Raw genomic sequence first — 24,699 nt, 5'->3', positions numbered from 1 at the left:
ATTAGCTTGCTGTCAGTCAATCTTAGTACCGCCCCCTGTGATGGCAGCAGGGTTGTATCTACTGTAAACAATCGATGAGGAAGATCAGCTTTCTGTATTAAGTATGTCTTTATTCACATCTGTATATCACTGTTTACATATGTTTATCAAATAAACATTTGTCTATACTGACGATAGGTTGATGGTTGTGGCAGAAATGTGATTAAACGCTAAACGCTGAAGTTGAAAAGTTTAGCAGGTGCGTCTATGTTACCTAGTCTCATTCTAATATTTCAATATCACAAAAGGCATTTATAATTTTAGTCTGTAATCAAGGTGTTCATAATATTTTAGGGAACTGGGAATTGTGTGTCTGCATTTCCTTACGTTTAAAAACATAAGTAAAACTCTAGTGCACCTGCAGACACACAAAACTCCAGTTAAATAACGTTACCTAATGAGTTTTATTTTATGATACAAATAGGTTTAGAATTAAATTGTTAGAAATATGGGATTTTTATCACATTGCATCCTATACCATCATAAACTGTTTGCTGTTTTATTGTTGTCTTTATTCTTTTAGTGCAACCATGTTTTTCCCCTTTGCTTTTACAGGCATAATGTTGACTTTATGAATCAACCACACTAACGTATTCAGCCTACCATGAGTACAGTGGGAGAAAATCAGCTGCAGAGAATCATCAGAGATCTGCATGGTAAAATCACACACACTCAATGTGATGTGTTGCCTGTGTGAGCAGTCATGGGCACTGAGTCTCTTGACACTGTGATTGGCCAATAACTTTTTTAGCTTATTCTAGAGACACTGCAAAATCTCCCCACATATTCTTAATTCTCTGTTATCACAGGACATGAAATATAGTCATATCTAGGTATTCAGCAAGTATGTATTCCTATGTGTAGTTTTAGTTCCACTGGTGATGATTATTCAGTATTAATGTTTCTTATAATTGTGACATGCATTTAATGACTCAAGGTCTCACAGTCATAGAAAACCTTTCTAGACCTATCACCTTGTGATTTCCAGAACTTCATAAATCATGGAGATCCTAAAATGTTTTTGAAATTTGGAAACTGATTATACTCAACTCTGTTAATGCAGTTTCCTATAAAATAAATACGTCAAGTCCATTTTAGGAGATTCTACAAATAACTCCATATGATTTAATCTATATTGCACGACTCTAAACGCCATTTAAACACCCTGCGTGAGCTCAGATTCAGATATATTTGTGCAGATGCTGTTTCTGAGTTGAGCCAAGAACATTGTGATACTGGCGAACCCATCACAGATGACAGCTCCAGCCTCCACAAGTTCTGCTATAAGCTGGAGTACCTTCTGCAGGTATAGCACAGTCTTTGAGGTTATTTTACATTTAATATTTGTGTTTTCTTTGTTCATCAGGAACTCTTTCTTGAAGTTATTTTATGTCTAAGCCAGTGTGGGGACATAATCTCATTATACTTTTTTTTAAAATAGTTGGTTAAATACATATTAATTTCATCTTAATTTGATATTTAATATGACTTAATATGAAGTTTTATTTTAGTACTAGTTATATACTGTTTTATTATTGATTCAAATTTTAAATGAACTTTTTTATAATCTCAGTTTTAATTTAATATATATATATATATATATATATATATATATGTATGTGTGTATATATATATATATGTATGTGTGTATATATATATATATATGTATGTGTGTATATATATATATATGTATGTGTGTATATATATATATATGTATGTGTGTATATATATGTATGTGTGTATATATATATATATGTATGTGTGTATATATATATATATGTATGTGTGTATATATATATGTATGTGTGTATATATATATGTATGTATATATATATATATATGTATGTATATATATATATATATATGTATGTATATATATATATATATATATATATATATATATATATATATATATATATATATATAGATAGATAGATAGATAGATATATAATAGTCTTTACAAAAAGTAGAATATCCTGTAGTAAACTTTTCTCATTATTTACCATAAAAATGATGGTGAGCTGGACGACTGGGGACTCTGCATTCATATTTAACCAGACATGGTTACAGTAACTGCTTTGAGATTAACTTGTTGACCCTTGTGTCCAGTTTGACCAGAAAGAGAGGACAACATTTCTGGGCAGCAGGAAAGACTACTGGGACTACTTCTGTGACTGCTTGGCCAAGATTAAAGGAGCTAATGACGGCATTCGCTTTGTCAAATCAATCCCCGAGGTAATCCACTGCATGAGCCCAAAACTCTGCTATAAACTCGTCTCTTCAGCCAGTGCGTGTTTGGCTCCAGTCTACCTTCTCACTTCTCTTTTGCACTTTCATGTTGCTGGTTTTCTGAGGGGTTTGTTTTACATCCGTTTTTTATCTGCACCTCTCTGGAGGGTATGACGCAGGAAGCAGTGACACTCGCCTCAGGTTGGTAATGTGTTATAGGCATTCGACTAGCAGTAGAAACCCTGACGAAGATAACTGTATGTTATAAAGACAGGCATGTTATTCCTGTACCAAGGCAGGTGATGTTTAGTGCTATTTGCTAAGACGTGAATAACTATTACCATTTCTCATACTGTGGGAGACCAACCACTAAGCTAAAATGTGAAACTATTTTGGGCTTAAGTATTAAATAAACTATTAAGCTTAACTATTAAACTTTTTAAGTATCAAATTTTACTTTTGTAATTGAGAATACTTGATTTTTCACATAGATTTACATTGAAGGAAAGACTTGAGAGAGCTATTTTGATCTTAGCCAGTAAGAAACCACCCAGAACACCCTAAAAAACCACTTAGCAATCACACACATCATTCAGATATTTTTCAGACTCGCATATACAGATTAAAGGTGATAATTCTCTTTGTGTACTGTTCCCGACATAATCCGTTTAAGACATTAACTTGTATTACTCAGATTATAATTTAATTATTATTAGAGCATCGTTTTTTTTCTCGTTTCAATAACAACTTTCACTAATGCATGCAAAAAAGTCTTCAGAATTCATTTGTTACTGAAACGCAGCTTTTTGGGAGTCTCGAATCCGCAACAAATCCAGAAATCCAGTGTCAGCTGTAGTGTAACATTTCCATCTGGTGTCCTTATGGTCTTTGGTCATCACCCAGTGTAATCCTCCATCTGTTGACCCACTGACAGACAGTGTTTGTGTTTAGAGTGCCATATTACCATACCCTCTCATACATTTTTTTTTCAGCATGCACTGTGTACTATTCAAATTTATTGTGTACATGGAATACAGAAATGTCATATTTTTGCCTTTGCCAAAATGTACAGCATAAAACCCGATCACATTGCACTGAATACTGTATCCCATGATGCAGTGCACTCAGCTTCACCTTCATAGTGAGCCAACAGAACATAATCAGAATCTTTTCTTTATTCATTATTTAAACACACTTTCATCTCATTCCATTATCATAAGAATATTATGTGTTTTTCAGATTATCGTTAAAACAAAATGAAAAGCTAGTATTGTGAACCGAAACGTTTGTAATTTAAACAAAGTTAATCTTAACATATTTCATGCTCTGGTCTCATTTCAAAACATGCATATAATCCTTATTTAATACAAGGTCTTTTTGTTTACTTTGTGTGATTTAGCTGAAAACATCATTAGGAAAAGGACGGGCTTTCATTCGCTACTGTCTGGTGCACCAAAGGCTGGCAGACACGCTTCAGCAATGTCTTATGAACTACAAAACCACATGGTAATATATTCAACAAAGACATCTTAGTGAGAACTTGTACAGGAAGACTGATGCATTGCTCCAAATGTTTAGCTTGTGTATGTGTATGATTTTATATATATATATATATATATATATATATATATATATATATATAACATATGAAGTAGTAAACAATAAATATTTAAATAGGAAAATAATAATAATAATAATGATACAAATGACAAAAACGAAGTTACTTAACCATCAGACCAATTTGGTGGAAAGTGCAACTACATATGGCTTTAAAGTGTGGTCAATATTTCACACAAAAACAGAGCACAAGCATGGAAAAGAGTTGCATGCTCTGCTAGCCAACTTTAGAAGGTTAAGATTTCAGCTAATTTGTATGCAATAAATTGAAAATAATTTATGTAATAGTAATTGGTATTTATTTTGTTTTTGCACATGACACAAATAGAAATTTGAATATAGAAAGTTAATGCAAATGTGCGCTTTATTTAACATACCTGAAAATATTGATGAACTAATCCACGTATTAATGCCACTTCCTCCCTCCACTTTCACTTCTCTGGAACAAGAAACTTATTGTCTTAAAGTAGCATGCATGCATGTAATGTCAGCAATTTTTTATTTAGTACTTAAAACACAGTTATCCAGAGTCCAGTGTTTTATGTTACAAAAGCAAAGCTAAATTTACATTCAGAAATGCACAGGGTATAACATCTCTGAGAAAAAAGTATTGTGAGAACTCCAGTGTTGTTTACGAGTGGTAATGATTTTTGTTTGTCATTCACAGTGAGTGGTATTATGAACGCAGTCCCTTCTTAAAGTCCCATCTGAACACTGATATCATCAACCATCTGTATGAACTCAATGAGGTCCAGTTTGATGTAGCATCCCGAGGTTACGACCTTGACTCTGACTGGCCCACTTTTGCAAGGTAATTCATGAGAATTCAACCCATGCATGTTACAGTAGTAAAGTCCCTATTACAACACATTTAGACTGTGAGACATTTAAGCAGTTGTATTTTGCATATTGCCTACATTGTGAATTAACTAATGTTAGTAAAACAAATGAAGTTTTGTATGTGCATTTCACACATACAGAAAGACTCTGGGATCAGCTGTCTCACCCGCCCATGCGTGGAAACCACCCAGTCGCTCCTCTAGTGTCAACAGTCTGGTTAGCACTTCAATTCAATTTCAATTTAGGTGCGCTTTATTGGCATGACAAAAACTGTACATTTGTATTGCCAAAGCAGTGGCAGCTGGGCTGCTTACAAATAGTGCACATATGTATTTACAGGAAGAAAAAGAATAATAGTAATAATAAAATATATAAAAAGTATTAACCATGTAGTGCAAAGTGAATTAGTGTATGTGAATGTATAAGTTAGAAATAAAATAAAATAGAATATGGTATTAGATTTACAGAGGCAAAATATACATCTAAGTAATACAACACAGTAATATGGCGTAACACAATCTACATGTGCTGGAAACATCAGGTCAGGGCAGGTTGAGTGTTTTCTCTAACATCATGACAGGCAGACACATACTGAGCAGCAAACACACAGCAGTTCTTGTGTTCTCCTAACAGATACGGCAGTTTCTCCTGGTTCGGAAGAGTTTTAAATGTCTGATGGATCTGCTGTATTTTATCATAGAACCGTGTCCGTATGTCCGTGTATTTGGGGCATTCTGTTAAGAAGTGCAGTTCTGTTTCCATCTGATTCAGATCACAGTGTGAACACAGTCTCTGCTCCGCTGGCAGCCATGTTTTTCTGTGTCTGCCCGTCTCTATCATCAGCTTGTGTCCACTGAGTCTGTATCTGGTCAGTGTGCTCCTCAGTTTCTGATCTGACACTGTGTACAGATACTCTGCCATACTGTACTCTCTCTTTAGAGTCAGATAGCATCGCATTTTACTCTGTTGATCTGTTTGGGTTTGCCAGTGAGTGATGTAGTTCTGTTTGATTTGTGCAGTAATCTGGTTGATTCTGATGTGATTCAGAGCATCAGTAGATGTTAGTGAAGCATCAGTACTGAAGCTCTGGATCAGCTGAGGGAGGGGACTGCTTTCTTTGCTCATCTCTTGGTGTTGAAGGGCTTTATAATGATATGATTGGGGGTCACTGAGTTTCAGATGTTTCCAGAATTTAATTGCCCTTTTTTGTATCTTTACGATTAGAGGATATTTGCCTAATTCTGCCCTGCATGCGTTATTTGTTGTGTGCCGGTGCACGTGTAATATATTTTTACACAGTTCTGCATGCAGGGTCTCAATTGGATGTTTTTCCCATTTGGTGAAATCTTGATTTGGATTGGTCAGTGGACCCCACACCTCACTGCCATAGAGTGCAATGGGCTCAACTACTGATTCTAATATTTTCAGCCAAATTCTAATAGGGATTTCTATAGGACATTGCCGTTTTATGGCATAGAAGGCCCTGCGTGCTTTATCTCTCAGTTCATTCACAGCATGATTAAAGTTTCCTGTGGATGTGATTTTCAGACCCAGGTAGTTGTAGTGTGATGTGTGTGTTATCGGGTTAGTGCCTAGTGTAAATGTGTGTTGTGTTCCCTGGGATCTGGATCTTTTCTGGAAGATCATGATTTTGGTTTTCTTCAGGTTGACTGTCAGGGCCCAGGTCTGGCAGTATTGTTCTAGCAGGTCCAGGTTCTGCTGTAGACCTTGTTGAGTGGGAGACAGCAGAACCAGATCGTCTGCATACAGCAGGCATTTGATCTGTGAGTTGTGTAGTGTGAGGCCAGGGGCTGCGGATCGCTCCAGACTGCTTGCCAGTTCATTGATGTAAATGTTAAATAATGTTGGGCTTAAGCAGCAGCCCTGTCTCACACCACGCTCTTGGGAAAGATACCTCGTACGTTGGGTGCCGATTTTTACGCCACATTTACTTTCAGTGTACATTGATTTGATAAGGTCATAGGTTTTACCTCCTATGCCGCTTTCAATAAGTTTGTAAAACAGTCCTTGGTGCCAAATTGAGTCAAAAGCTTTTTTAAAGTCAATAAAGCATGCATATATTTTACCTTTTTCTTGGTTGACATGTTTTTCAATTAGAGTATGTAATGTATAGATGTGGTCAGATGTGCGGTAATTTGGTAAAAATCCAATTTGACTTCTACTCAGTACCTTGTGTGTGGTGATGAAGTCTAATAGTCGAGCGTTTATTATGCTACAGAATAACTTTCCCAGGTTGCTGCTCACACAGATGCCTCTGTAGTTGTTAGGATCAAATTTATCTCCGTTTTTAAAGATTGGTGTGATCAAGCCTTGATTCCAGATGTCAGGGAAGTGACCTACACTTAGAATCACATTGAATAGTTTTAGAATGGCCAATTGAAATTGACTGCTTGTGTGTTTTATCATTTCATTTAATATCCCATCAGGTCCAGATGCTTTTCTGGGTTGGAGGTTTTTGATTTTTTCTTTAAGTTCTTTATCAGTTATTGGGAAATCTAATGGGTTTTGGTTATCTTTGATTGCTAATTCTAGTTTTTCCAATTGGTTGATTGTTTGGTTTTGTTTACAGTTTTTGTCTGTTTGTACTTTATTAAACAGTGTTTGGAAATGACTTTCCCATATTTCTCCATTTTGGATTGCCAATTCTTCATGATCAGTTTTTTTCAGATTGTTCCAGTTATTCCAAAATTGGTTTGTGTTGACTGACTTCTCAATTATTGTGAGTTGGTTTTGGGTGTATTGTGCTTTTTTGGTTCTGAGTGTATGTTTGTATTGTTTTAGTGTTGCACAGTAAAGAAGGCGGATCTCTGTATTATTTGGATCTCTGTGTTTCTGATTTGAAAGTGTTCTCATTTGTTTGCGAATAGTTTGGCAGTCCTGATCAAACCAATTTTTGTCATTTTTGGGTATTAGATTTTTTCCAGATTTTGTTTTCAATTTGGATTGTTTTGCTGATTTTTCAAATATGTAATTTAAATCTTTGACCGCAAGATTGACACCTTCATTGGTGTGAGCATAGATGTTATTTAGAAAGTTATCTATCAGTGCTTGTATTTTTTGGCTGCTGAGTGCTTTCTGATATTCTTCAGCGCTGTTTTCGGCCCATCTGTATGGTTTTCTGATATTGTACAGTTTACTGGGCTTTGTGTTAATGTTATTTTCAGTCTTTTTGAGATACACAGTGATTTGACTGTGATCGGACAGAGGGGTTAGTTCTCTAACAGTGAATGATCTGAGAGATGAAGGATCTATATCTGTTATCATATAGTCAACTGTGCTATTCCCAAGAGGTGAGCAAAATGTGAATCTTCCTAAAGTGTCTCCTCGTAACCTACCGTTGATGATATACAGACCCAGGCTTCGACAGAGCTGCAGGAGGTCTTTCCCATTCTTATTCACTATATGATCATGGTTATTTCTGTGGATATGGGAGAATGTGTTATTAATAACAGTCAGTTTGTTGTTGATGTATTTGCTCCCTTGTGTGTCAGTGAAGTCCGGCTGTAGTCCTGTTCTTGCGTTCAGGTCTCCACAGATGAGCACATTTCCCTGGGCCTGGAAGTGGCTTGTCTCTTCCTCTAATATGGAGAACGTGTCTTCTCTGTAGTAGGGGGACTCTGATGGTGGGATGTATATGGCACACAGGTATATATCTTTTCTGGATGGGAGCAGTTCCTTGTGGATTTTAAGCCAGGTGTAATATTTGCACTGCTTCACTGTGTTGATGTGTTTGTGGAGTTTTGATTTGTACCAGATTATTTGTCCTCCTGAGTCTCTTCCCTGTCGGACTGTGTTGAGTTTTTGTGATGGTAGGATGATTTCTCTGTAGTTGGGTGGGCAGTGGGTGACGGTGTCTGCCCTGCTCCATGTCTCCTGTAGAATTATAATATCCATATCTTTGATGCTCTTCTGGAATTCAGTGTTTGAGCTCTTTAGCCCAAAGGCTGCTGAATTCAATCCTTGAATATTCCACGTTGATATTGACAGAGTCATTTTAAGAGTTCACGGTATAGAGTTCTTGTTTTCAAAAATAGAGGTAATCCTTTTCTAATGTAATATAGTGTTTTGGAAAAGAAAAGTTTTTTTTTTTTTTTTCATTGTTAGGCAGGTGTTTGCATGCTGTGTGGCCTTTCATGCTGTCAGCTGGGTACTGATGTAGTTCAGCAGCTGTCTGATCTCACTCATCTCCAGTGTATTTGCTTGTCCTTTCAGGGCCTGAGCGTAGCTCCTGGAGTGTGGGAGTGGTGCTGGGTTTGGTGTGTTGTCACCTGAGGCTGCATGAGCGGGTGGAAGGCTGGTTGCTGCTGCTGATGTTGGGTTGTTCCTCATGTTGCTTCTCTGCCTGGAGTGATGTTTTTGTGGTTGTGGGTGTCTTGGGTGGTGATCTGGTGCAAACTGGGGTTTCTGCTGATGGGCTGGTGTAGATCTGTGGTGGTGTAGTGCTGGTGCATGGGGTATCCTGATGTGGATTTTAGCATGTTGTGGGGGTCCCTGGTATTGTGCAGCCAGTGGTGGTCGTTCTCTGTGATGAGTTTGTAGGTTTATGCTGGGTGTCTGGTTTTGTGTTCTGTAGGTTCGCAGCTGTGTTGTTTTCAGGGGTGTGAAGGTGTTTTGTCTGCCCCACGCTGTGTCTTTCAGTGTTTTTGCAAACACATTGACTTTGTCCTTCTTTATGTGTACATGGTCATACAGGTCCCTGATTGTGATGGAGGGGTGATGAGCCAGGTGTACATTGGGCAGGCGAGCACATCCTTTGGAGATGTCAGCGTTGACTCTCTGGATGGTGTCTGGGTGGATGTCTCTGCGGGGTAGGAGGGTAGAGATGGTGATCTTTGTGCTGGGGTAGATTTCTGTAGCCTTCTCTGCTACTCTGCAGATCAGCTGCCCAACTCTCTCCTGTTCCCTTCTCAAGTCGTTGGTGCCTGTGTGTATGATGATATGTGAGGGTGTGCCAAAGGTGGAGTCAGAAAGTATTCTGAGGGCATCCCCTGTTTTTGGGCACCAGAGTTTTGTTGTTTTAAGGCCTGGAAAAAGTCTTTCTCCTTGTAGGAACTTCCCATTGGAGTCCATGAGGATGGCAATGTCAGCCTCTGTTTTCACTGGCTGTTTCTCAGCTGGGGTTGTAGCTGTCATGTTTTTCTGAAGGATCTCTGGTTTTTTGGAGGCTGCAGGTGTTCCTGCTTCCTTTTGGCTGTTGCTGGGCTGTGATGGTTTGGTGGGTGCCGGAGATGTGCTGCTGGACTTTGGATGTGTAGGTGTTGGTGTGGGGGAGGGAGGGGGGACTTTGGGGGCATTCACAGGGGTAGTGAGACACCTCATCTGTGTTGTTAGGTTCTCCATCTGTTTGTCCCTTTGTTGAAGCTCTTTTTTGAAGCATGCAAGCTCCCTCCCCATGTAGTCTTTCATTTCTGAAAGTTCCTTCCCCATGATCTGTTGAAGTTCTTTGAGGTCTTTTTTGAGTGTTTGCCTGTCCTGATACAGAGTGTCCATTTCCCTTTTAAGTTCTTGGATGGACATTTTCAGCTGGTTTCTTATCTGGTCCAGCTGTTCTCTAAGTTGTTCAGTGTCTTTAGTGGACAGGATGTGGACTTGCTCACTCAGTTCCACTATTTCCACTTCTAGCAGTGCTAAGCTGTGCTGTAGCTGGACAACTGTGTTGTGTAGTCCTGTGCTTTGGGGAAGACTGATGTTCTCTGTGGTTTCTGGAGGGGTCCTGTTCTCTGTGTTGTCGTGGGTTGAAGGCTCATTTTGGTCAGTGTCTTCTGGTGTGTCTGTATGGGTTTGCTTGCAGGGGTTTGCTTCATCTCTTTCCACCATATCTTTTAAGCAGTGGAAGGTCTGTTCAAAGTTTGTGAGGGCAGCACTGTTTCCCTGTATCATTACCGTTCCATTTTGATAAAAGTTTATTGTCAGGTGTCTGTTCTCTGGGTCTTTTTCTGCGTCTTCATAAATGCACAGTTGTCTGCCTTTACAGATTCCATGTTTGGTGTGATACTGGAACAGTGTGCAGGAGGCGGTGTGCCATGCAGTCGGTTGTTCTGTGTAGAAGAGCAGGTTTGTGGTGATGGTTTTGCCCCTACTGTTTAAAGTATCTTTAAACAGTGTTTCTGGGTTTTCCTTCTGAGTTTTGAGCTTGTGTTGTTGTCTGCTCTTCTCAGACTTGATGTCTGGGGGGTAGGAAAAGGTGTGAGCTCCAGTCCCCATTGCTGGTGTTGCCATGGTAATGCCGTTTACAGGTCTTTGATATTGATTGTAATGGCTCCGTTAATCCAATCAGAAGGTGTGAATGACAATGGCCCTCTTTTGTTATTTTAAATTGCTATACCGTTCTATAGCTCCATCAAATGGAAAGTTGGGGGTCCGTTGGTTTTGTTTGTCCTTTTTCAATTTTTGGTCCTTGTTGTTTGTAGATGGAAAGGTTATTAAAAAAAAAAAAAAAAAGTTTTTGTGGTTAAATCCTTTTTAAGATGGAATAAGATGGAATAATCCTTTTTGTTAAATCCTTTTTGTTAAATCCGTGAAGTTTGTAGGTGGTTCTTCTCCAGCAGTTTTTGTGTTCGTTCCCTTCTGAAGCCTTGTTGTAGGGTCCACTCCAGTGTCCTTTTGTTTAGGTTCCACGAATTTTTCTTGTTTTCAAGAGATTTTCTCCTAATTTCTTGTAAAAAAATAAATATTAAAGTATTTTTTTATAGTGAACTTGTGCTCACCGTCCCATTTTAGTTAATTTTGTGTTTTTATCTTTGGTTTACCTCATATTAGAAGCAAGAAACTCTAGAAAGACTAGGAGCTCATGTTATGCATGACCTCTCTCTCTGAAAGCTCTTTTCTCTTGCACTTACTCACCTGCAGTAACCTGCACTTACTCACAGGTTTGTTAACACAAGACACTAGAAGACATTAGAAACCTCATTAAAATAATCTCTTCTGTTCATATCCTCATTATCTCTGGTTTTGTACCTAATGTGTAACATACACAAATTTAATCTGTGTTTCTTTTTCTAGCTTTAAAAAGTTTTTTTTTTTTCAGCTTTGGTTACCCCTAAAAAGTTACTAAAACTCCACTATAGAGCAGTGTAATTTCATTATTATTTATATAATATAATAATAACTATATATTAATATTTTGAATATATATATATATATATATATATATATATATATATAAAACATTCATTTTCCACTTTTTTTTAGACAACACTGGCGCTGAGTCATAAGAATATAGTTACATTGTAGGCATACATGACAACAGTATGAGAAAGGGAAAGATTTTGCATTTGTGTCTGTCAGTAAGAAAAGGAAAGAAAAGGCACTTATTGTAAAAAGTGCCTTGACTACTATGGTATGAACTCTGTACTTTTAAAAAGTGATTATTGAAACTTTTAAAAAGTGAATTATTATGTAAATCACATTACATAAACTTGCCATTCTGAATGCTGTTTATTTTTAATTGATTTCAACTGTGTTTGTACCACAAATGTAGTTTTCGATTTAATACCACAATAACGGTATTTTGGTATGTCAATATTGACAAATAGACCAATGTGAGTGAATGCATTTATTTTTCTGGTTTAGATTTGTTTACCTAATGCAGTGCAGTCACATAATCGCTGTTGATTAATTTCAGTCGGTTTTCCCTTATGCAGCAAGCTCAAGAGTTTCTTCCAGGCCAAGATTTTGGCTCTAGTCTTCTGGGTGATCTCGGGGAATTAGGTGAGTTGTCCTGTAGTGCTTCTGAGGACCTGCGCACTGAGCTCGACCAATCAGAGTTGAAGCAACGGGAGCTCCAAGAGAAGATCAGGCAACTCACCAGTGAAGCAGTTGATCTGAAGGCCGTGGTCCAAGACCTGCAGGAGCAACTCTTGGCTCAAGGTCCTAACCAAAAGAAAAAAGAAGATCAGGAGGTGGTGAAAACTGTTAAAGAGTGTGCAGATCGTCTCCATACCACCACACAGGGACTGGAGGCTCTACGGACAACAACAGAACGCAACCTAGAAGCCAAACTGAGCATTGCAGAGAACAGAAACATGGAGTTGCTAGCAAAACTTGACGGAGCTCTGAGCGAAAAAGGACAGCAGGCAGCCAACTACTGTGACTCGGCTTGGAAAATCCAAGAGCTCCTCACCAAGCTAAAGGAGGCAGAGGAAGAGAGGATTGAGTTTAAACGAGAAATCGAAGATCGGGCGAGACTAGCTGAGCAACTTGCTCAGGAGCTGAAGCTTCAGGAAACGAAACTAAAGGAGATGGAAGACAAACTGAACACTTGTAGAGTGTCTGCCGACAAAGAACGAACTACCGCAATGCAGGCTGATGAGTTGCAGATGACCATCAACCGCCTTCAAGGAGCTCTTTCTCTGAACGAGCGGGAAACAGGGAACCTACGGACTCAGATGCAGGACATGCAGAAAGCACTGGATACCAAGGAAGGTCAACTAAAGGAGCACCAGAAAAGGATAGAAGAGGAGTTACAACATAAAAGTGTGCTTGAAGAACAACTAAATGCAAAGGTGACTGAGTTGTCCACCACTGCCCAAAAGATCCAGCAACTAGAGAATGTCAACCAGCAGTTGACTTCAGAAAGTCAGAGCTTCCAAATGCAAGCCAAGAAACTGGAAGAGTACAAGAACCAATGCACAAGTTTAATGGAGATCAATGCCAAGCTGATCCAAACGGTGAAGAGAAATGAAGAGAGCAGCAAGGAGCTGGCGCAAGCCAAGAACTCTCTTGTGAGAGAACTGGTTACCATACAAGCCTCTGAGAAGCAACTGAGAACCAAATTAGAGTCAGCTGGATTGAAAGTGGAGAACCAAAATCTTGAGGAGTGCATACAGAACGGCCAGATGAACAGCGAGGAAACCAAAACCAAACGAAAAGAGAATAGTATATTAAGCCTGGAAGAACTAAATGAGAGAGCTACAGTCCCCCAGGAGAACAAAATTGCTACTTCTAATCTCCTTCGGGAGGCTAATGAATCCTCAAGGACTGATCATGGAGAATCCTCTTCTAGGTTGGCTTTGGCTGAGGCCCAACTTGAGCTCAACATGAAGGAGGTTTCCAGACTCCAGGAAGAGGTCATGGAGCTCCGGGCACAGCTATTGTTGAGCTCAGAGGAGAAAATAAAGATCCAGGCTCTGCAGGAAGTGACGGAAGCCTCCAGAGAAGATCTCCGAGCTCAGGCGGAGCAACTAAAGTCCCAGGTGGAAGAGCTAAATCGTAGGCATGTGGAGGAAATGCTGCACTGCAGAGAAAGAGAGGACACTCTGGTAAAGGAAAGGGATATGGAGGCCCATTTGCGGGAGGAAATCCAAACAAACCTGACTGCCGTGAGAGAAGAGCTTCACATGTTGAAGACGCAGAACAGCACGCTTGCGCTTGAGAATGGAGAGGCTCGCGATGCATTACACAGGGCCAACACTGAGACAGCAGAGCTTGGGGTTCATGTTTGCATGCTGAAGGGACAGAATGAGGAGTCTCAGTTGCGATGGGAAGAGCTTTCTACCAAACTTCAAGAGCTACAGATGGAGGCGCAGGAAGAGGTGGAAAATCTAAGTGATTCAATGGAGGCCTTGAGAAAAGATAATGCAAGTCTCCAAGAGCAGCTAAAACAAACTGAAGGACTCCCGGAAGCCATGCAGAAGTTGCAGGAGAGACTTGAACAGATGGAAGAAGAAGCCAAAAGCCTCCAAGAGATACGACAAAGGGAAGTTGACACACTGAGGTCCCAGTTGAACGATGAAGCTGCGGACCATCAAAATCAAGTGCAGGTAATTGAAGCAAAAATTCTCATAGGTGTTGGTTTTGTTCTGTTTTGATCAGGGTTCTTATGGATGTCTCTTTAAGGGTCTGAATGAAGAGGTAGATGCACTGAGGAAGAGGCTGGAGAATGAAGTAGAGAAAGTCTCAAGTCTTGAGTCCAAAGTTTTGGAGCTTGAGGTATCTTGATCTTATTATCATAGATGGCTGTTAAAGCTGCGGTAGGTAACTTTTGACGCTCTAGCGGTTAATAAACAGAACTGCTTGCGTCTTGCGGAAGAACATTGCAGCCGGAACTACTTCTCTCTGTTTATGTCTATGAAGAATCACAAAGGTACTGGGTTACTCCGCTGCGGTACCCCCGAAGCAATCTAAAATAGTCCGAATATATACACTTATTATAGGTGCACCCTAGTGATTCAGGACAAGCTTAAAACACGGTTTGGAAAATGGATTCATGGTGTACTCGCTTATGTACATTTTTCTACATTTTGAACACAAACAAAGTTACGGACCACAGCTCTGATTGGTTGTTTCTTACCGGGAGCGGATGACTTTCCGCAAATGGCAATAGGACACTGGGAGGAGCCAGAGGAGCTTGATTTTTTCACAGATTATCTGTCTCATATTCTACTGTCATGACATAATGACAGGTTTAATAAATATGTAAAAATATATTTTTACAAAAGTTACCTACTGCAGCTTTAAGGCCAATGCACATTACTTGCCATTTCATTACCTAAGATGAATGATAAACAAATTATTAATGCACTGAATAGTTTGATATAATTTTGGCAACTGTTAAACAATCTAGTTTTAAGAGCCATTTATGTGGAACATTCTTTTTCATTCCACTGCATGCTTTTTTATTGTCTTTGTAAGTAAATTTACTTTAGATGGATGTCATTGAGACTTTCAGACATGTTGCCCTGCATTTTTAGTATCTCAAATCATAATGCTATTGACATTTCTGTTTCACATATTAAGCATGTTAGACTCTCAAGAAAATGTTGAGTTGTCTAAAGATTTGTCAGAAGACTTTTTAATTCAGGAGAATCAACACATTTGTTCATCCTTGTGTTTTTGTTTAAAAGTCTGCAAACAGTGATTACAGTCAGATGATCGAAAAGAAAAATGCCCTCTTCAGTGATTCCGAAAATATAATTAATCAGAAAGAGGAACAGATAAAAAGCCTCAGAGTGAACTTAACAAGGTAAGAAGTTTCTCTACTGCTTTTTAGCTAGTCCATACATTTCAATTGTAAACAAAAAATTAAATTAACATGTAGGAGGGTTTTCACTAAATACTGGTTGTTTTGAATGTCTGATGGCCTGATTCTTGTTTTTTTGTCAGAGCTGAGGAGGAACTGGCTCTTACTCAGCAGTCCTGTAATGAACTAGGTGTTAACTTAAGCAGAAGTGCAATGGAGAAGCAAGCCATTGAACTGAAGATGTCTGCTGAGATAGATGACCTTTATCGTACCAAAAAGAATCTTGAAGAGAGGCTCATTCAGCTCATAAGGTGACTTACATGCAGTAGTTACCTCCCATGATTTCTAACACATAAGAATATACAGTATGTTCCCTACAACCAAAGGAAATGCATTTGAAAATCCCTTTACTGTATCTGCTGAATTGTTGCAAGCTGTTGTTCATAAAACTCTGGCACCTCCTGTAGGGATAAAGATGCTTTATGGCAGAAGTCTGATGCACTGGAGTTTGAACAGAAACAGAGGGCTGAGGAACAGACAGACAGAGACGTCACATACTGCCTGAGCTGCCGTAACCACTTCACCTGGATGCTGCGCAAACATAGCTGCAGGTCAGGGGTAAAACTTTAGGGGAAATGGCATTTTTGGCCAGCGACATTCTTCTTGCATTCACTAGCTATTAGTATTTAGCTAGTATTTAGACATGGTTTACCCTTGAAATTGCCTGTGACAGGTCATTTTGTCCAAGCTGAGAAAGGTTGTGAATCTATATATATTAAATCTATATATTAAATTTACATATGTTTAATTTACAGTTTAAATTAAATGGACCATGCCATCATATAAGGGTGTCATATGATTTTTGTGGTGATAAATGTTACAGTTAACTGTCACACTCACCCACACACATAAAAGCATAATAATTGTCATACTATTTAAAAATAAATTTAGCTACACAACACTGCACTATTGATTTTTACAATTATTTTGAATGATGTCTAAGGCTGAATTTATTTGGTCATAAAAATAATAAAACAATTAATGAAAAATATTATTACAATGTAAAATAACCATTTTCTATTTTAAAAATATTTGCAGTGTACTTTTTTCTGTCATGCAAAACTGAATTTTCTGCCTTTAGTGTCACAAGATCCTTCAGAAATCATTCCAATGTGTAATTTGGTGCTCAAGAAACATTTCTTGTTATCATCAATGTTGAAAACAGTTGTGCTGCTTAATAATTTTGTGGAAACTGAAATACATTTTCTTTTTCAGGATTCTTTGATGAACAAACAGTTTAAAAATAATTGCATTCATTTGAAATTTAAATAATTTATTGAATTCCAGACGCCTTAGCTCCTCCTAGACTTTTAAATGTTAGTGTATATTCGTATTTTCTCTGTTTTTTGAACAGGTTCTGTGGGCGCCCATTCTGTTACTACTGCCTTGTTAATGATGCAGGCGTCCACCAGGGCGGCAGCAACATGCGCTGTTGTAAGGACTGCTTTAATCAGCGCGGCTCTGGACACAGGGACCTGGGCAGTCCTTTACGTTCAGCCCACAGCCCAATATCAAGCCCCACACGAACCAGCACACCAGGTAAAATGTTACAGAAGGCATAATAAAAATGTTTTGCAACTGTAAAGGGGTTTTATTTGATTTAATATGGACTGTGAATTGATTGTAAATTTGTCAAATGAAAATGCATATTAGTTGAATATCATCTGATCTTTCTTCAGATAGTTGGTTGTAATTCGTTGTATAATGTGAATGTTGTCCTCACAGGGTCATTGAAATCCCCTCGGCCTGATGACACCGCTTATGCCATCATCACAGAAGAGGAAGTAAACTGTGTCCATGACAGTGATTCTTTATACTACACTGCTTTGCAGCCCTCAGAGACACAACAGCTGTGAGACCGACACACACACACTCATACACACCTGTCTTGTTAGCCCAGATTCTCTGCATGAAACACAGTATGCTGAAATTGTGCTGAAGTAACAAGTAAAATTAAATTTGCTCCTGCTGAGTTGAACTCCGTTTCATTATTGGATTTATTTTCATTCATCAGAGCAAATCTGACATGAACACATGGTGCCTGCCAGTGTGTCTTAATGTACTGCTAGGTAAACATAATATAGAAACCTGTTGGCTTTGTTTCAGTTTCATTTGCGTCACTTACAATGATGTGTGCTTATCTTTAGTCTGTGGTTAAGTAAATAGTACAGGAAATAATAAGTAAGTGACTATATCTCTGCAGAAGCAGAAGTGACATCACCAGCACTGAAGATTCAGACGAGCTGATTGGCTCCGTTCAGGATGCTGAGATCTGTCTGTTAAAATCTGGAGAGATGACGTGAGTCCGACACACAGCACTCATGATGGGTCCTGATTTCTTTGTGATTTTTGCAAAGATTATTATAAATTATATTTAATAATAATAATAATTGCTGTTATTATTTTATTAGAGGATGGTTTGTTATTATTAATATTCTTGTAACAATAAAATAAAATAAATCTAGAATGGCAGTATTCATTTATTCAGCGTTGTGTTTTGTTTCCCAGGCTGTCTGTGCCGTTCAGTGTGGAGGATGTGGTTCAGTTTGGCGATAAGTCCAGAGAACTCTTCGTCAAGTCCAGCTGTTACAGTGTGATTCTCATAACCGCTACACATCCAGGTCTTACGATCAGCTGGGTCTTCTCCTCTGAACCCAAGAGCATCGCCTTCAGCGTGGTGTACAGAGAGAACCTAGACACACCTCCAGAACAGGCCAAGGTAACATACGCATGACATACTGTACAGCACTGTCATGCTTAGAGCCTTTGCCATTCATTCATCAGCATTTCTCAGTTTATTGCTCCATGTGCCAACTGAACCCCGCTGTTAAAGTGCTTGGAAATGAACTCTGCCAAAGTGCCAGCTTATCTCGGATTGCTGCTGTCCAGCCAATTTATATCTGCTTGGACACTAAACTGATTCTGCAATAATGTTGTAAAATATTTCAGTTTCAAATAAATGTTGTTCTTTTGAACTATCTATTTCAAACTTTCTAAATTTCTATGTTATAGAAGAATGCTGAAACTGTTTAAACACTGATAATAATTAGAAATGTTTCTTGAGAAGCAGATAAGAATATTAGAATGATTTCTGAAGGATCCAAATTGATAAGGATGCTAAAAAAAAAGCTTTCGACTATATTTTTGATAAAAATAAATGCAGACTTTTTCTGTATAATCTATCAAAGCGTTGATAAGAAGATGGTGATGATGTCCGAACAGCATTAGTGTGATATGAATGGATCCTCAAACCATTTATTTTTTTGCTTTCAGGTTCTGATCCCTCTGACAAGATGTAACTCTCATAAAGAAACAATTCAGGGTCAGCTGAAGGTCAGGAACCCTGGAGAATACACCCTTATCTTTGACAACTCCTTCTCAAGGTTCGTCCTGAGATCAGTTCACTCCTCCAGCAGACTTCTGTCGTTCTCTCTTAAACTCTGTTCATGTTTTGTTGTCTTCCTGTTGGCAGGTTCCTCTCAAAGAAAGTCCAGTACCAACTGAGTTTAGAGAAGCCAGAGGTCTGCAATGGAAGTGATTGTTCTTCATAGGAAACAGAATCACGCACACTTGTGTCTGTACCAGGTCACGGGACAGATTTGTCCAGGAATATGGCTGTTTATCAAGCCCAACTTGACTAATGCTGCTTTCAATGATTTACAAGGTGAATCTCACAAAACATGTCTAAATCTCACAGTCAAATGAAAGAAATGAGAAATTGTATTTATGATGAAATAAAATACATTTGAAGACATTCAAATTTTTATTTGAGTATTTTCTCATGGAGTATTTTCTCCATGAATCAAAAAAAGGCGTTTTTGTCACTAAACTGTACTTGTTTCTCTCTCTCTCTCTCTCTCTCTCTCTCTCTCTCTCTCTCTCTCTCTCTCTCTCTCTCTCTATATATATATATATATATATATATATATATATATAATAACATTGCTACAAGTATCTAAAAATCAAACGAAATATCCAGCTGCATTGCATTAATGAAAATTAATTAAGGGAGAAATGTCAAGAAAATTTATGTCTAAATAAGTAAATAAATACATACATCTTAATGCTCCCAAGCTTAATTTTCTTTATGCTTTATAATAGTTTCTTATTTTTGTTCATTTGATTTTGGGGTGAAATATGACCTGGACATATTGTGAGATTCACTCTGTGTATAATTCAAAAGCCACATTCCTCTTATGAATGATTGCTCTTTATTCATAACCTTTTATGAATGACTTTAATACACTCTTGGCAAACTCTAAAAGCCAGAATGGTACAATATCTCTGGCATACTTATCAAGGGAATGGACAGTCAAAAAAAAAAGGCAATGAAGGAAAGCCCCGTGAAATTTGCTGTGGTCAGTAGATAGATGATGGTTTTTATAACATTATGCACTACAGAAGAGCTTTATTTGTGACTTTTATTGAAATTAGTAATATAGATGTGAAGGAAATGCTTATACTTCAACAGGCTACTAGCAATACAGGGACATCAGTCTGTTTCTTTAACATTTTTATCTATATAATATCCATATAAGTCTAACCAATGCAGAAAATCAGGAATTTGAAACTGACATAGATAATAATTATAAATAAAGATAGGAAACTAATCTATTTTCTGATGAGATTGCTTAGTATATCTCTCATAATACGGTCATCATAGAACTTTTTCAAAGCTTCGTATGTCAACTATGACTTCTCTGCAGACATATAATCTGTATTCTGAAGGGACGAGTACACAGTAATAAGAGGAAACTCTATTTCCTGGCCGTCTTGTTTATTTTCAACACAAAAATGCATTTTTATTCAGCTGACGCCAGGGAAAAATTTATGAAATTTATGAGAAAAACACTCAGTGACTGTGTTTTTTGCATAAATAAGATTGCCGGTGCAATAACTGATAACTTCAGCATGAAGAAGGTGGAAAATGTACATTGCACTTTTTGTAAGGGCTTAATTTGAATAATAAGCATTGATTCTTCACTGTTGCACTTTCTGAATGTGTTTCTGAGGCTGATGACATCACTTGATTAAAGAACTGTAGCAGTCATTTTTTATCTGCAGTTACTGTAAAGGGTTGTGATATAACAGTAATGTTATATTACAGTTTGAAATGGAGCTGAATTAAAACTACTTGGTGGCGTGACTCTACTTTTGACCCAGTTTACTGTATATCCGTTAATGTTTTTTCCTTAGGCCTACAATTGATATTTAATTGTTAAAATTCAACTTACCCCAGCTGAGGCATTCAGTGACAACAGAAACTAGTTTAGCTCTATCTTTCAGTCAGCCAAACACACACACATACACAAATTAATATACACATTTTCAATATTCGTGATGTTGTTTTTCCAGATTTATTTTAATTTTTCTTGTAATTTTAGTACTTCAAAATTTTAATTATTTTTACATTTTATTTGTAAATTATTTTTCATTTTTCAATTTAATTGGAGTCAAAGACTTAGCAATTTTGTATTTTTTTTCAACTTTTTTTTTTTTTTGTAATGCAATATATTTACGTAATTTACATTTGTAATTTGTTTCAAGTTGTCTTAATGATACTTTAAGTTAAATGTGGTCTTAGTTATTTGTAAAAACCCTGCCGCCAATAATGCCACATTTGTCATTTTTGTTTTTTTACATGTTTCATCTAATACTTATATTTTCTTTTCTAATTTATTTAAAATTATTACAAAAATGATGTCATTTTAGTTCACATTAACAATGCTCTTACAACAGTGGAGACCACAGACCACCAGCACCCCTTAACCATAGTAAAATAACACACTCATGGCATTGCCATCTGCTCCTGGAATGTGTGTAAGTTCTCCACTGGGATGAGCTCGGTCTCTATGCATGTGTCTACTAAGGATATTGATTATTCCCCTAGCTGCCAGGGCTGCATCCTGTCATGCTCAGATGCCGGTTGCCTGTGTTTACGGCTGCGCTGCAGAGGGCGAGCACCGTTGAGCTCACCGCGAAGTCCATCTGAACACAGTGTGTTTGTGCTGCAGAGTCCAGACCGTTTCCCAAGGTTAATGAACCCATTGTAAATCAGATCACATCCTGTGGCCGGCCTGCAATGATCAGAGATTTACACACATACAGAGAGAGAGAGAGCTGGGGGAGGGGGGTTTAGAAAAATGTGAGTTGAATATCAAGTCGTAGCTCACACACATACACACACCAGCCTGCAGGATCCAGGGAAACAGATGTGATTATTTAAGAAAGGACCTTTAAAAAATGCATATTGGTTTTTCAACAAGTAATGTGAATCAGTGGCTGTGTTCACAAAAGATTACTGCCATACTACTCGCACTGTTTCTGCAGTATTTACTTAATATGTATACTGCATTTCCCAGCTGGCATTTCAACATTTATTCACAAGTAAATCATTTTGAAACTTGATTTTCAATTTAGCAAATTGATTCAGCATTGATATTGTGACATTGTTTATGTTTTTAAAGCCCAGTTTAAAATATAGATTTCTCGCTTTTAATCGATCCTCATTTTGATAAACCGATATTGATTCTTAAATCCCCAAAATAAATCTTTTTAATCTTCATGTTATTTGTAGTACACATCCTTCGAAGCATGCACTTTGTTACTTTTGATATAAAACAAAATCTCCACTTTCAAATTCTGTTTTATTACAAATTAAAAACAATTAACCGTGTTATCAAACTGCATAGAGATCAGAATCAAATCATGAAATTTGTGTCAATTACCAGCCCTAGGTGTTTCCATCATTCTTTTCACGGATCTGGTTAAAATCTAAACTTTTATAAAAGCATTTGGCATTAAACTTTATTTGATCGCTTTAACAAATCTGACTGTAGGCTATTTCAAACTATAAGATAAGCAAAGTGCAGATTGGGATAGCATGCACATTTTCTGTATGCATGCACTGACAATCATGAAATACTAAACATTTACTAAAATTGCTAAACATGAGTATAGGCTGACTGTTTTCCACAATACAATGAATTCAATTAATTCAGAATGATTCATGAAAGACCTAACTATTGTTTTGTGCACATCTTGTGGGTGTGGGTGTGTACTTTAAGTATCCATCAGTGTTTCCTGGCTTGGAATGGAAAACTAACATACTGCACTACGCATTATAACATAGCCTACTACTGTGTATGAATGCATTTAATGTGGAACAGCCTGTATATTTGACGTCTGCATTTACATCTGCAAGACTTTTTTTTTTTTTATAGTGTTTGCTTATCTGCAATATGTCTTTAGGACGTTTCCTATCAGATGTCAAATAGAGGTTTAGAAGATGACTTCAAGATGTTCATGATTCAGAATGTATTTAAAATGTACATCTGAAAGATGTCTGAACAGAGCAGATGCTTTCCAGATGGAGCAGTCTTTAATACAATAATAATTTGGGTTTAATACAAGTTCAGAAACTATATCTGGAACGTGTTTTGAACCAGAAATATTTCTTGAAAATATATAGCTTCCTGTGTAGTTCCTGCGACGCATGAAAAAGACGCAAAATGCACAACATATGTTTAATGTGTAATTTATCAGTGTGTAAATTCAGAGTGTTTTCAGCGATGGACATTTGGAAAGGTTTTATTTAGTCAGACTGTCATTGATGTGATGTGTGTGTGGTTATGAGCACTAGGTGGCAGTCTCAGACTCAAACATTACAACTATTACTGTCAAAAATCACAGCCTTGAACGGCATTGATTTGATTTATCATATCTCATTCTTGAAATTGCATTCATAAATGCAATGCATTCATTGCCGATGCATGACTTGAAAGAGCATTGACAATTTATGTCTGAACTGACTGTTGAGAAAACAGAACAGTCTGTAAGTATCCAGATAATATAGGCCCTATTTATATTTATTACATTAAATTCACACTCAGCTTAAAAAGAATAAAAGGCTTAAAATATGCTACATCATTAAAGCCAATGTCATGTGCCATGATTTCCTTCAGACACTACAAACAGTCTTCTTAATAACCTGTGCAACAGGACAGGTGATGAGCAACAGGCATTATTCATAAAACAGTAGGACCCTTTATTAGCATAATGAACAACCGCAGAACACTTTTATTCTCCTGAGCACTGTGAGTACACTTATTCAAATTCTCTCCTGCTAATATGCCAGTGTTGCTAATCAATATTAAAGTAGACTAAATTTCTATGTGTGAGAGAGAGCTGAAGACTAACAGATGTGTTTGTGTCCCGTTTCTCCTAGTATTTGTCGGTGTCAAGCACAATTTCATCAGAGCAGTTTCTGCAGTCGTCCTCAGAGGCCGTGAGAGCCCTCTCCGATTTTTCATCTGAACCCTTGCTAGAGGTCGTTCATCACCAACTTCCAGCTGTCAGGTAGCAACCGAGACCTTGTTCATTTCAGCTCTGCGTCTCATCTAATTTCACTTCTCTCTTCCTCCATATTTTCTGTTTTCCTCTCACCTTAATTTTATCTCATACTTTACAAGTTCAGTATATATATATATATATATATATATATATATATATATATATATATATATATATATATATATATATATATATATATATATATATGTGTATGTATATATATATGCATGTATATATATGTATAATATATAAAATAAAATGTTGAGGCTATGTGGTTGATAAGGTGATTTTAAGCAGGTCGTTAGGGACGTTTCTGGTCCAAATCAAAATATTGAAATTCTGTTCTTTAGATATGGCTTTGTTCACTCCTTCAGTGTAAGTCTGCAAGATGTTTTCAGCTGTTTTACTGGCTGTGAAATGTGTTGAAACCACTAATCTATAATAGCGAACACACACACATATATATATATACTGTTGAAACCCACTCAGATGACCTTAGTAACCACATGACAACATCCTGGCAACCACAACACCCGACTACCGGCCACATAGCAACACTGTAAGTATGTCTGTAAGATATT

At 37.5% G+C, this 24,699-nt stretch overlaps 1 protein-coding gene across 3 annotated transcripts; it reads left to right on the top strand.

Moving 5' to 3' along the window:
* On the top strand, positions 1-20,917 carry LOC113096948 (FYVE and coiled-coil domain-containing protein 1-like). Of its 3 annotated transcripts, XM_026262163.1 has the most exons (19): positions 19-101; positions 178-238; positions 595-695; positions 1,239-1,345; positions 2,149-2,274; positions 3,668-3,774; positions 4,553-4,696; positions 4,866-4,941; positions 12,390-14,507; positions 14,584-14,676; positions 15,591-15,709; positions 15,850-16,017; positions 16,174-16,317; positions 17,121-17,305; positions 17,492-17,618; positions 17,970-18,065; positions 18,275-18,485; positions 19,040-19,149; positions 19,239-20,917. In XM_026262163.1, exons 3-19 carry the CDS (start codon positions 644-646, stop codon positions 19,315-19,317), a joined length of 4,062 nt encoding a protein of 1,353 aa, XP_026117948.1. In that variant the 5' UTR covers positions 19-101; positions 178-238; positions 595-643; the 3' UTR covers positions 19,318-20,917. The 3 variants fall into 3 exon arrangements, with proteins under 3 accessions (XP_026117949.1, XP_026117947.1, XP_026117948.1); XM_026262164.1 differs by lacking the exon at positions 178-238 and having other exon boundaries at positions 1-101; positions 17,976-18,065; XM_026262162.1 differs by lacking the exon at positions 178-238 and having other exon boundaries at positions 1-101.
* Positions 20,918-24,699: the final 3,782 nt, after the last annotated feature.

This window comes from Carassius auratus, unplaced genomic scaffold, assembly GCF_003368295.1.
Source record: "Carassius auratus strain Wakin unplaced genomic scaffold, ASM336829v1 scaf_tig00216043, whole genome shotgun sequence".
NCBI lineage: Eukaryota > Metazoa > Chordata > Actinopteri > Cypriniformes > Cyprinidae > Carassius > Carassius auratus.
The sequence above is the reverse complement of the archived record's forward strand: the minus strand, read 5'-3'. Positions and strand labels throughout refer to the sequence as shown.

Coding starts and splice junctions, on each gene's coding strand:
- LOC113096948 (XM_026262162.1), top strand. CDS start 644: ATGAGTACAGTGGGAGAAAATCAGCTGCAGAGAATCATCAGAGATCTG. Junction 1,346..2,148: donor AGCTGGAGTACCTTCTGCAG/GTATAGCACAGT, acceptor CCTTGTGTCCAG/TTTGACCAGAAAGAGAGGAC. Junction 4,942..12,389: donor CCTCTAGTGTCAACAGTCTG/GTTAGCACTTCA, acceptor TCCCTTATGCAG/CAAGCTCAAGAGTTTCTTCC.